The 14,234-nt window shown below is 37.6% G+C and overlaps 1 protein-coding gene across 1 annotated transcript in view; it reads left to right on the top strand.

The window, feature by feature from the left end:
* LOC139722430 (dystrophin-related protein 2-like) overlaps positions 1-14,234 on the top strand; it is a 111,775-nt gene that overhangs the window by 1,704 nt on the left and 95,837 nt on the right. The window contains exons 2-3 of the mRNA XM_071633722.1: positions 7,536-7,765; positions 10,206-10,313. Of these exons, the coding sequence (XP_071489823.1) occupies positions 7,536-7,765; positions 10,206-10,313 (338 nt within the window). The remainder of the gene's footprint in view (positions 1-7,535; positions 7,766-10,205; positions 10,314-14,234) is intronic.

Here is a 14,234-nt window from a genome sequence, read left to right as displayed (position 1 = left end):
TACTTGAAACACTGTCGGGCATTGGTGTCGATATTTTTGTCGGTGATGTGCGATTCCTTTAACCCATTGAGGACGGGCTGATTTTTGCTACAACAGGCATATCCCATAGACACCTGCCCGAGTATACTCGGGAATTGTCCTCAACGGGTTAACCTATCCAGTGTTCATTCTTTCAGTCCATATTATAATTCATCATTTGTCATCATGTTTGAATATTATAACTCAAATGCGAAACATACTTTCATAAGGAATACTGAAGTAGATATTTAGAAAAGGAGGTGATAGAAAACAGGGATATGGATAATAGAAAATGAGGAAAAAAGAAAATTGAGCAGAATATGAGGAGAATAAGGAGAGGACGAAGAAAGAAGAGAAGATGAGGAGGAGGAGGAAGATGAAGATAAGTAGAAAGAGGAAGAGAAGAAGGTAGAAAAGAAGAAAATGAAGAAGGAAGAGAAGAAAGAAATACGGAGATGGATAATAGGAGAAGAAGGAGAAGGAGAAAGAGAATAAAAAAGAGGAATTGTTAAGGAAGGAAAGGGAGAGGAGAAGTACAAATGCCTTTAATTTGAACCTAAAAAGCTCTCCCGCAGAGCCCCCTCTACAGAGTTCGTAGAAAGCTTTCTCGAGTCCGTCACCTAATCCGGAGTGGTGCACCACAGGGGTATTAATAAAAAGGGCATTCTCCATTAAGGGATTAGCTGTTAGAGAGCCCCAAACCAATATCCCTTGTGCCCATCTAGATGAGAATGGCAAAAAGACAAGTAATTAATACATCTTTAAAGGCTAGAGAACTAGTCATTACGTCACAGCTTTCTGGCTGCGCTGTTTACAGTGAGAAGCTGTATATGTACTATTAAAGCAGATGGAAGAAAGCTGATGGCGGAATACATTCTTTATTTAGATTTGTAAGAACATGACTTTTTTGTACACTGGAGGTTACCATGTTTCAACTCTACATAGTGCTTGGTGCAAACCACTAGTGTGCTGTTGATATCATTATCTTCAAATCTCTCAAATCTTTTCAAATAAGAAATCAAAATGTTACTTTCAATTTTTTCCTCCTTGTATGCTCCGAGTATTTATAGACTTCCTGACCATTCTGAATTTGGAGGAAGAATCTGAATTTTGACGATTCCCAGCTCTTGTTTCTATAGGAGTTTCCTATTTTTCTTGATGATTTTGCTACACACACTTATATGGAAACTGCTCTTTCTCTCCTACTTTTGAACCAAATCATCCCTATTTTTCAGTCAGAAAGGTTGGCAGGTCTGTGTTTGGTATGTCCTCCAGTTTCCGCAGTCTGAAACTAAACATGAAAAAGTACACTTAGGCCTTAAGAGACAGCCTTGGCTGGATTTAACCCATTGTGTGCTTTGAGTGCTGATTGGCACAGAAAACCCCATAGCATTGTACACACTATGTAAAGCCCATAGCACAGAAAGGGTTAAGTAAGGAGTATGAGCCATTCCTACACTCAGTGATCTCAAATTATTGTCTTATGACGAGAAACACCGTGCATGGGGCAGCAGCCATTTCATCTTGTTCGTTTTGAAGGCTGTGTCATCAAATTCGGCAAGGAATGTTTTGTTTCTCTCCCAATGTATTAAATACATTGGGTTTTTTTTTTCTTTAACCCATAAAATCCTAGGGTAATTTTTGCTGCAGATATTTTCATCTCTTCCTCATTAGAATGACATCTTTTGAATATGACTGCGTATGTTATTTTGTGTTTTGGAGAAAGATTGAGCTGCAGCCTGTTAAAAACTAAGTCTGCACAAAATCAGACAGAAATTTACACCCAAAAAAAAGTGCTGTTTGAGGGAGAAACTGGTCCTCTATATCTTCTCAGATTTGTTGCCAATTTCAAAATAGAAAATTGTTTTAGGATTCAGGAGACTATAAATTCTTGCAAATGAACAACATGGGGCTCAAGTGAGATAGAATTTTAACTGTATCTTTTGAAACAGCAGCAAGTAATAGTAAATATCGCAATTAGAACATACAGCGCCAAACTTCATAAATAAAATGTGATTTCTTGGTGTGATGAGTTAAATACCAATTACTTCTTATCAGTTAGGCTGCTTAGAGGAAAGAGGGGAAAAAAAGGGAAAGGGGTTATTTTTGTCTCCCCCGCCTTTCTTGTACCCGCAAGATGTATACCGGCAGTAGCCATAGACCAATCTGATAGAAGGACTTGGGAATTCTGCTCTTGGCTCAATACAGTTTTAACCTAGTTCTGGCTGTCTGTTTCTGACAAACATCCTCATTTCCACACCGCTAAAAGGAAGAAAAAAAAAAAAAGAATCCTGCCTTTATGTCGAGATGAAAGAATTACTCACACACAAAAAAAGGAAATGGATTTTTTTTCACATTATCATGGGTTTTGATGCACGCAGAGGGCTTAAAGATTCAAGTTTAGTGTGCTTTACAGAACATGATACTGCAATTGTCGAAACTGGAAACTTTTACTCTCTTTATGTTGGTATGTACACCATATATAGTTGCAAGAAATATGGTGGAAGTGTCATCACAAGTACCCACATTCAGTGCTTCCGTTCTCACGTTTACAAATTGTAATCCCTTTGTTCTTCACATCACTACAACTAGGTAGATTGTCCGTATCAGTCGAGCATCACACTCAACCTGCGCATGTTCTTGCCTACATTATGTACTGTATACATGCCATGTGAAGTTATGATTAAGGATTACTCAGTCTCAGATAAGAGACGGACAGCCTCAGGCCCAATTCACACTCGCAAGATTATGCACAATTTTCTTCAGGATCATGATATAATCATATGGGCACTTTTGGTGTGAGTGTAGACATCTTCCCAGTGCTTTGATAATGATATTAGCATTCTGCTTAAAATGTTTCCTTTTCCCTCGTGGTTGACATAGAACCCAGTATGCTGCTGAAACCTCTGCCCCTATTTTGATTACATTTTTCTTTCTTTCTTTTTGATAGAAGAGTGGATGAAATGGCCAGGACACAAAAGAGTTGTAGAGAAAATGCACAGTTCTTTGCATAGTTTTGCTCAATCTTTTGGGATCACATTTTTTTTTTCAATAAAAGAGTAGATGAAATGGCCAAAAAACAGAGTTTTAGAGAAAATGCACAGTTCTTTGCATAGTTGTACTCAATCTTTTGGGATCAAAAAGATACCTGCTTTCATGGATAGTCTTTTAGGACCATTCAAACCTTATTTTGGTTGTGGTATTAGTGATGGTTTTCAAGAGCCTGAGTCTTTAATGTGCTCTCAGTGAGTACTCATTGAACAAATGTAAATACCCACATAACCTATTAAAAGCAAAGACATGATGCGAACAAATACAAGATCACAAAGAATATATTTAGGACAATATGATATACTGAGTAGGAGAATTCTTTTTTCTTATGACGATGGTGTCTTTATAGTCATGTTTTCCTGTAGAGAATTTGTCAAAAGTTTATATACAAGGAATAGCGATGATGAGGTATTTTCCGAGATGTTCCTATAAGTACTCAGGTCCCGTAAAACTTAACAGACAGTGTTTACAGGCAGGATATTGTGGACATTGCACTTTCATGAGAGTTTAATTTTTGGAAATGATTAAGAAATCTCTTAGGTTGTACAAAGTATGTCCCACATTCCACGCATGCATGTTAGAAAACATGCATGCATGCATGTTAGAAAACAGTTCTTTCCTCATGACTGAAGCTAAAAATGATACCAAGATTTCTAAATGTTTCCTGTAGATTGCCATTTCTACTTCAAGTGATGTACCTCTTAAGATTAATGAGTGAGACCATAGCAATAAGATCACTTCATGTTTCTAAAAAAGAGGACCTCATTCAATAAACAAGCAGCATGAAATGTGCCGGCTTAGTTTACAAGTGCGAACGGGTCCAATGATTGGGCCTGTCTGTCGACTATGGTATAAATTGATGTGATAATGTGACTACTCAGGGTGTGGGCTGCTCTCATGATCTGTCTCTGGCTGTTGGCTTCGCTTAGCTCTGACTGATTGATTGACAGGAACAGTTGATTCTCTGTCTACTCTGCATTAAAGACCAAAGGGAGAGGAGAAAAAATGTTGCTCATTCATGGAATCATTGTATGAATTTACTGCAGCAACAACAACAGCAACAAAAATAACAGTAACAATAACAATTGCAACAACAACAACAACAACAACAACAACAACAACAACAACATCAACAACAACATCAACAACAACAACAACAACAGAGTCATGAAGAATGACTAATTCCAGGAACGGCGTGTTATATTTCAGATACTATTTTGGTTCTCTTTCCTCTGCCTATCTCTGTCCTATCTCTATTTTTTTCTTAATCCTCCTCTTAATTGTTCAGCCAAGCACAATCGTTGTTGATGCACTTTTTAATTGAAAAAAAAAAAGAAATGCATCTTAAGTGGTGCAAAGTTTAACAAAAATGAACATATCAAAGGAAGGATTTTTTTTTACCATTTCATGAACAGATCTTCTTTTGCTTGTGCCCATTGACCACAAAATAATATTTTACATGTTGTTACGTGAATATGATATGGATTTCATAGATTTGTATAGATTTTCTCCCAAGCGTTCTATATTCTCTCTTTCTTTCCTGTGTTTGCAGAGATATGTGAATCTGACTTTCTTCAGCTGACATTGCAAAATAGAATTCTCTCATCTTTTGAAGATATGAAAGGGTATCAATTTCATAGGTACATAGGTGTGCACTTGTATATCTAGAATAGCATTAATGCGGATGAAGAGTCTCTTGTACTGTTTTGTTCTTATGTTACCTTTCAATATGGAACATTGACATTGCCACTAACATATGTATCTGAGAGTTCTCCCTCGACGTGACCAAGCACAATCTGATATCAGGGTATCACGTTCCCGCACCACTAACGGATAACATCCTGTGGAAATCGCATCATCGACGTCAAGGCTGTCTCTTTTCCTGGAGAGTCTCAGCTACTGCATTTGAACTTGATCGACGCGGCGATTTCACTCCCTGGAGGCGTGTTCACACTGTGCATTTTTACCATGCTGAAAACTCTTTACTTGGATTCCATCCCTGCTGAACAGGACAGTATAGAAAATACCTGTGTGTGTTTAATGGTTCTCTTTTGTTTGATGATGAGGATTCTGTTTGACATAACAGACGCTGCGCTCTCCATCTAAACGAGGAGGAGGACTTGGGTTGGTGCTCATATATTCTGATGCAGTCCAAGAGAGGCTTTCAATTGAAAGTTCTCTCTTTTACCTGCTTGTTTATGAGAGAAAAAGTCATATGCTCCTTGTTTTTCACCTTTACAGTAAAGGTTCTGCCATATAATAGTCAGTAATGATAAAAGAAATAGCGATGGAGATGAAAATGATGATAATTATGAATACAAGGATATACAGGTATTATTAGTATTTAGTATTATCATAATCATTATTGTCACCATAATCATCATCATCGGCTTTGTCATTCTTACAAATTTTATTATGATTCTTATTCATGTTGTTATTTTCATCATCACTGCTGCTGCCATAATCTGTTATATTCGTCAGGAGCGGAGCGTACCATGTATTTATCAAATGTCAATCAAAGGTCTGCATCCACCTTTACAAAAAAAGATACAAAAAAAGATAAACACTGTCTCATAGTCATGCTTCTATTCCTGGAACATGACATGAACACACCCTTAAATACGGTGCCTCAGAAACAGCTGATCGTATGATACAGACGCAGAAGCCGCATGTGATCGGGGGTTGGGGGAGCCTGTTGTCATGAGATCCACGTACAACAAATAGCGGCCGCGCTCTCAGAGCCGACGCAGTCGTCCCCGTTAATGAACCGTTTCCTCTCTCCTCTGCAGCACGAATAGTTCTAGAAGACTTCTGAGAACTTCGATGTTCAGTCTTTTCTCCGTCAGTCGAGGGATCGATGTTCGTTTTCAAGAGTGTTTGTAAGGATTATTGCCGAGGACATCTATGCAAATGTGTGCTTTACTCATTTAGTGAATCCTGCTACACAGTCCCTCCTTATAGGACAATGAGAATAACTTGACGAGTGTGACTGGACCACTGGACTCTAATCTCAACGGGTCCATCTCATAGTCAATGTGAAAACAAGGATGCCATTTGTGTCAGAATGGAATGTATTTGATTCCACGTGTAACAACGGCCACCTGTTAACGGAGTAAAGCAACACGTGGTCTCTTTGTCTCCCCCAACGAGGTGGGAGCGATAATTGCGTCAACTCCTGCAACCCTCACTGTAATTTCTGTCTGATTGGGCAATGCAGTTTTTGCGTGTTAGAGGCAAATTGAGAGACTGTGTATAGGTGGATCGCATGTTATCAGTGTCGTCCAAACTGAGTCATATATTACTGTGTTTCTTGCTGGGAAATTAGAAATCATTGGACTCATTTTTTCCTGTTGATATTTCTCGAGTCTATAGGTCTCGTGGTTCAATAATTGGAAAGGAATGACCGCTTCAACACTCAGACATCTTTGCTCTTCTGTATAGCATGTTGCTGGGAGAATACATTTGTTCCATTGTTGCTGTGATTCAAAGTCTTTTTGCATTTGTTTGCAATGACTGTCTACATGTATGACTTTTTAAGCTATTGCTTCCCATAACTGAGTTGTATGGATTAAATCTATGGGGAATTATCATACATCGGATGCAACGGGTTAAGACAGATTGTGGTGATGCTTTTCACATTTTCTAATCATCTCCGTGAGGATTCAAATGTGAAACACCTTCGACTGATGAGCGTTACATTCCCTGCCTAAATTTGGAATTGGATAAAGTACCTTTGCCCATGGAACAAAGGGCAGCCTCTCAAATTATTAAGTTTTCTAACTCTGCGCTTGAATACTGAGATGCTGTGGTACTTTTACACTCTGGGAAACAAATGCTTGGATTTTTTTGATGTGTTTTAGAATATACTCCGTCTTTATACGCCACTTCATGTAAACTCTTCAAGCAACTTTGTAAACACATGTGAAAACATTGTGCATAAATGTTGAACTTGGCATAGGATATTTCACAGTACACATTTCATCTGCATTGCTTGTTGATTTGAAGACACCAGAAAGATTATTTCACTGTATTCTTGCAGGAGCATCGTGTGCACCGAATATTTGTGATATTATGGTGCTTGGAGAAGTTTATATTAAAATGTGATAGATGAGGTTTGTCTGCCTATGAGTTACAAATATTCCGCAGCTTGGAAGGAAGCATTCTGACTGTGTGTGATTGATGCAGACTGTACTCTTTGAGTGTTGGATCAAACGTTATACTGATAGTCGGGAATCTTTGTAGTTCGGAACTAAATACCAGAAATTGTAGTACCCATCTGCATCAGCGGTCAGATCGAGCTTGCACTGGTCTCTGTGTCTAGCCAGGGTGCCCCTCAGTGCAGCTTTAAATGCTGCCCATTCACAAACTGAAGTTCCTCGTCGGTTACGCACGCTTCTTCTGCTCCCTCGTCATGGCGTCCATTGCCCACGCCCTTCACTTTGCCTCTGTGTATGCCTTCCCGACAGTGATCAGCGAGAACCTGGACACCAGTAAGACCGAGGTCCAGGCCCTGCCCGTCCCACCCCCGTCCATCGAGGCCAGCAGGCGCGACTCCTACTCCTCCCCGTGGCCCGACATCGACAAGGTGGTCGCCGAGCTCCGCGACTGGCTCCTCCTGCTGGAGCGGATGCTGCGGCTCCAGACGGTTACCGTGGGAGACCTGGAGGAGATCGAGGACATGATCACCAAGCAGAAGGTAGGAAGATGGTGCACATTTTACTCCCATATTTTATCATCATTCTTACTGTTTTACAGTGGCAAACTTGATCATGTGTTTTTCTTTTCATTATTTTGTGTCACTACAGCCGAGATCAATTTAAAGTATTATGATTGTAATATTATTGTAGTTATTCATATTATTGTGAATATTTTTTTTGTCCTCTGTCCAAGATGTCAAAAAGGTAACAGTTGGCAGTGATGCTGAAATTTGTCAACTTTAATGCATATGCACAGCTTGCCCTATATTCACATTATTTTGACAACTGATATGTATCTACATGCATATTGATATGCCATCACTATTATGCAGAAGAAAAGTACCCTCCGAACATCTATCTTTTAATGATATTCCTTTTCTATTCAGTTTGGAATGGATCTTTTGGAAGACCCCCCCCCCAAAAAAAAAAAAAAAAAAAAAAAAATCCCACGAGTTAAAAATAATTTTTTGACCAATTTCATGATCGTTTTTTACTTCGAAATGTATTCTGAACACATCAATACTTGAAAGAGGGGAAACTGCTGTGCAATGCATGGATTGCTGTTGTCGTAATTAAACAAAAGTTGAAAGGATGCTGAAATTGAAATCAACCTTACTCAACATTAAAAGCTAACCTTCAGACCACCATTCAAGAAATGCTCTCTGTTTGTTGGCTCTTATAAACTTTTGCTGAATTACTACACTAAGCTTATATGAAATAATGATGATTGCAGTATATTTGTTGTTACTTGGGTTGTATGAAGTGTGAGAAATACCAAAGGTATGCACATGCCAATCATGTAGATATGGTACATCGAATAGATATGAAGATATGGTGTACTCAAAGTTGTATGATAATATACAACGCGTTATAACATCATGCCAAAAGACATTTATGCAACTGCCAGTTGTATCGCAATGCTGCTCAGTGGAATCGCACAGCATATCTGCATAACAGTATACCGGTGTTTTTACAAAGCGAACTAAAACTGATGCGTAAACCTGATCTTTATTCCTCAATATCGCACTGCCGGTTCATAGTGCTCTTAATCTGGGCATCATTCATTTTCTGCACTTCATGACTTTATGCAATATGAATCCATCAATGTTTCAAGAGGTTCGTGTACATGTATAGCTGTGCACCCTTTCAGGAACAGGTTTATATCAAGGTACCAGTGACATTTGATGCACAGGGTGGGTGCATCGATGGCTACAAGAGAGTCAGAGGGAGTTTATGTGGGTGTACAGCCGCAAAGAAGGTTGTCAAAAGTCCTTGCATGTCATGTGACTTGTCCCGCAGCCAATCAGAGCAGTAGAATCCATGCACTGACTCCTCCTTCTTTTATTTTCACCATGTTCTGCTGTATTATTGAAATACCGTGTGAACCGTCATTGAATTACTAACCATTTCTAGATCTCCCTATCCCATCTCATTTCCCCCACCCACCCATTATCATTTGTAACATTAACCCAGAAATGAATTTGTCTTCAGGGTACTTTGTCGATGGTGTTTTGATTTGATTCAGTTTTGCAAAGTTGTACAGATTAAAACTCCCTGTTGCCTTTGTGAAATATGCCTGTTATGCATTCCCTTTAGAAAGAGTTAATGTTGGTTACTTAGAAAATAGACCAAATCCATTCGAGGACTAAAAAAGAACTGGATTTGCAACTGATTTGCAGGAACATACCCTGCAATAAAAATGATTGAAATATAGATTGATCATGGAGATAGTGACATGAAGTTGACTTAACCTAAGACAAAGAAAATATTAGTATGATTACCTTTATTTCAGATTTTTTTTTTCTGTGGAGAATGTCTCCTTTTAAATCCCTCTTTCATTGAAGGCTAAATTTTATTTAGAGTTAATTCATATAAGAATAAATTTGTGCCAATCCACTGATTAGTTCTCAAACAGTTGATGAAATAAACCATAAACTGTATCATTATGAATAAGATATTTCATATTTTTTTGAATTTGAGATGATTGAAATTATTGAGATGATAGTTGAAATTAAAATTTCAATAGCCATAATTTGATATGTTGATGCAACATTTTAGCATAAGAGATATTATTGAATCTTGAAACCTGAAACAGAGGGTGTGGGACTAATGATTTCAGAGGAGAGATAGTTACATGATAGCAAATGTCACTGTGTAACTGCAGTGGCATTACGTGATATCCCGTGCTACGGAGGTGACATAACCACCAAAAAATCCCCATACATTGAGACAAAATGTAGTGATAATTAAACTAATAATGCATTCTTCAATGTTTTTCCTTGTGCCAATCATTTAGAATACGATGTTGTCTTTGTTACATATTCAGGATCTATTAATACAAACTTCTTGGAGTTGTAGAAAAAAAAAGAAGAAAACACCAAATGACTACTGCATGTTTCTCTTGATCCCTTCTGGAAACTTTTACATCCTTCCATCTAGGATATTTGGTCCTGTGTCTTGCCTACATTCTATTCCCTGGAAGCCAGCGATCGTCAGCTCATTGGAGAGCTGGTTGTAGATATAGTGAGCATGCTCATTGAACTTGAGGTCAGTTCAAAGGCCAAAGGTCACGATTCCAAAGATACCTTTATTACCTGGGCAGATTCTTTTTTTTATTATTATTATTATTTGTTTTTGTCAAGTTTTATTTTTGTTTTGCACAGTCATATTTGTCATACTTCCCGAATTCTTTTTCACTCATCTAGTCACATGTATGTTTGTTTCCTCACACTGGTGTTTTGGCCTACCTAACATTGCATTAACCCATATCAATTAACATTTTGCACGTGTTCACTGTGTCATGTTTGTTATGAAAGTTTTTGTTATTGATTTGCATTATTTGCATACATTAAGGTACAAAAGGCAAGTCCTTATTTTGCAGATGTATCGTAGTTAGGTAGGAATTATACACACACGTAGCTCAGTACAGTGTACTCATTTCGTAGGAGGGCTAGAAAATTTGTAGAAAGCAAAAACAAAAATCTCATAACTAAAAATTCACGCTGCTTGAACACAGCCAATATGCTTCAAACTTATTTTGCCAGCATTTATCTTTATTCATTCTTTGCTAGCTTCTTCTTATTAAATTATCATTGATTTAGCAACTGTTTTTGATGAGGAAAGAGATGGGGGTGATTGGGTATAAAGGCCAGTCAAGCAGAGATAGAATGATCTGCTATAGACTTGTCTAATTTTATCTGACTTATATCCTATTAGATAGATGTAGTGTTCAAGTATGTGAAATTAAATATGCAAGATTTGTTCTAGTCAAGAATACGAATATATATATATAGAAAAAAAATCAAATAGCTATGATCTGCCGAGTCCAGAATAATAAAACTCAATAGAATACCTTTGCGTGGCAAAAATATTTCTGTGTTATCATTTAGTTATCTAATAAAGCTGCACTATTTGTAGCTTGGCCACTATTAGCCGCTGACTTTATTTTCACTTTGGAGGTTGTGATAGAGTCACATTCAATAGTTTTTCCTCACCTTGCTAGTCTATGAGCATAGTTCCATGTTTCAGCAGTTAAAATCACATGACCCTTTGCTGATAAGAAAACAACCACAAAAAAAAACACTTTTGAACCTTCATTAACCCGTTGAGGACAGTTTGATTTTGCTACAAAACACATTTCCCATAGACGCTTGCCCAAGTATACTCGGGACTCGTCCTCAACGGGTTAAGATGCATTCCTTTTTATCTTTATTTTCTATTCATATTTCTATCTCTATATATCTATCTGTCTATATCTATCTATCTAGATCTGTCTATTCATATCTATCTATTATATATACCTATCTATCTATCTATTTGTATTTCTCTCTCTATCTCTTTATCTCTCTCTGTCTCTCTGTGTCAGCCATTTGTGAGAATCAAATGGGTATCATCAGTTGCTCTGCACAGAATAATTGGCATGGTTATTTTTAGATCTTTCAGTTTCTGTGAAAAAAAAAATCAGTAGATAACTGATAAAAATGTTAACAGGAGATCATTCATTTGTATGTTGCTCAGTGTGCAGTTGTTTCCCCACACAATTGTTTCATTATTTCATTCCTTCGTCCATTTTGAGGCTGGTCTATGCTGAGAATATACTGTCATGGCAACTTGCAAAGATGATAGCATAGTGTCAAAGCAAAAGGGGGTTATCTTCAGTACTTAGAATTGGTGCCAGGTGACAAACGGCCTTCTGATTCTCAGGTGTACATATTAACTGGAAGGCTATACAGCAAAGTAGTTAGTACACATTAGTAAAGAGTGCATGCAAAGTGAATAGTGGTCTTAGGAATTCGAGATGACATCTAGGAATCAACTATGGCATAACAAAATTGTTGATTAAAATTAAAACAAAAATAACAATAATTTTGTGTTAGTTATTTGTGATACTCTTCTAGATATCAAATCAAGATGTTTTTCATTTTTATCATACAAGTGTTAGAATTTCAAAGAAAAAGAAACTCGGCCAAAGTATTTTCAAAGCATAATCTAGCCTAATAGCCATTCAACATATTGTCGCTGTCACTTCCAACAGCTGTTGTGTGTGAATGAGTGATTACATTTGAGTTTGCTCAGCTGCTATTCATACGCTGTAAGCTGTAAATGCCCCACCCCTTTCAAATTGTTCAAATGTCAAACCATCGTGAAAACCCATCACCCTTTCCTGTGGCTGATATGCTCACTCTGCACAAGTTTGTCTGTTTTTGTTCCTGTTTTTGTGATAAGTTCACATGCATTCACAACTCGCGCAACATCAAATCACGTGGCAACCAGTGAAAAAAAAAAGATTGCATCATCACTCTTGAACCCTTTTAGCACCAGTCCCACACTTGTGGTGGCTGAGGACGCAATAGGGATCACACATTTGTGATCCATTTCACGATTGTATTCTCTGTGAGGTACAGTACGTGTGATGGTAAATAGAAACATTGCACAAATTAAAGCGTTCACTTTCATTGATGAGCAGCATTTTCTGTATGGTTAGTTCACCTTAACGGTAGATGAAAAAAAAAAATGATGAAAGTATCAAGTATTTCAAAGAATTCGGTGTTGGTTTACTACCAAATGATTATTAACAGAACAGGTAATCTAGCCTTATTTGTGTGATATACTATTCCCATACAATACATGCACAACTGTTTGTTGAATATTTGATGTATATATTGCAGTACTGGATAATTTCACCATTGATAATTCACAGGCTGTGAAGATGACAGTATCTGTATTTACAGTGTATAAGACTGTTTGTTTTCTTCATAATGAGAACGACATGGAGGCATGACATATACCAGACATATGTGCCACTGCCGAAGTACAATGAATTATTCCAGCATATTGTTCTGCAACTTTTTAACCTTCTAATTCCTTCCTTGAATTGTAGATTGAAGCACATCAGGCCATTTTGGAGAATTTCATGAGTAGACAGTGTATATGAATGGCCCATTTTGGAAAAAAACACAACAACCAATGAACAAACAAACAAAAACCTGACACTACCTACCTGTGTTATCACATGTCCCTCATCCCAGCAAGAGAGGGCGCTCTGCCATCAATGCATCAGAGACAAAATGATTGTCATTGATTTAAGCTGTGTTCCAAGAGTGTCAAAATGGAAAGAAAAAAAATGTGGTGTCGGGTTTGAAGAGGGTAAACACAATATGCCATACATCATTGGTTTGTCAGGCTTTGTAATACCAATGATGATTTACTTGTCAGAGTAGCGTATGTATGACTGCATAGATATCGAGCAAATAGATCCAAAACTAATCATTTTAGGCTCTTCAGGGCATTGAAGTCCAGAGTCGAGTTCTTCTAAATGACAGCCTTGTGTGTGATAATGTGATGACTATGCCTCTATCTGTAATTGCTTATGTTTATTTGCTGGCGTGTGCATTTACTCCTGTGTTTTTGCCGATGCCTTTATACCTGAGTGCATATTATACTTATGTTTCATTTTACAACAATTTGTTTTCATCTTCATGCTGAAGACAATTTCAAAATACAGCTTGTATTACGATTTTATCAGTTGCTTTTGTTGATCTTCAATAGCTTTCAGTAATTATTAATCAGTAATCAATGATTATTCAAAGTAATGACAAAATATACTTGTACATGTAGTAATGTATTGAGGTGATGTATCATGTTGGCACTGTGCAATATACATTACTTGTTCAAGCCGTCCTTTGAGCAGTGCTGTTCTGATATAACAACAATCATATTTGAATGGGGGGGGGGAGTGAAGAGAAAAACTGATTTTTTTGGGGGGGGGGGGGTGGAGGGCTGTGTATGTAAAAACACTTCAGATTAGAAAAGCATGAGAAATCTTTGTTTGTGCACCAAGTGAATTTGTTCTTTTTCAAAATTGTTCCTGTTTTGTGAGAGGAAAGGTGCATAGGTTTGAGATTCTCTTTAACTCCGCACTCCTCCCTCATACAAACAGGGTGTGAATGTTGCCCTTCTGAAGGTGCT

The sequence above is a fragment of the Diadema antillarum genome, unplaced genomic scaffold (assembly GCF_040938485.1).
Source record: "Diadema antillarum isolate AM-2024a unplaced genomic scaffold, OU_Dant_1.0 scf00000165, whole genome shotgun sequence".
In the NCBI taxonomy this organism is placed as follows: domain Eukaryota; kingdom Metazoa; phylum Echinodermata; class Echinoidea; order Diadematoida; family Diadematidae; genus Diadema; species Diadema antillarum.
Note: the sequence above shows the minus strand (reverse complement) of the source record. Positions and strands in the feature narration are given on the sequence as shown.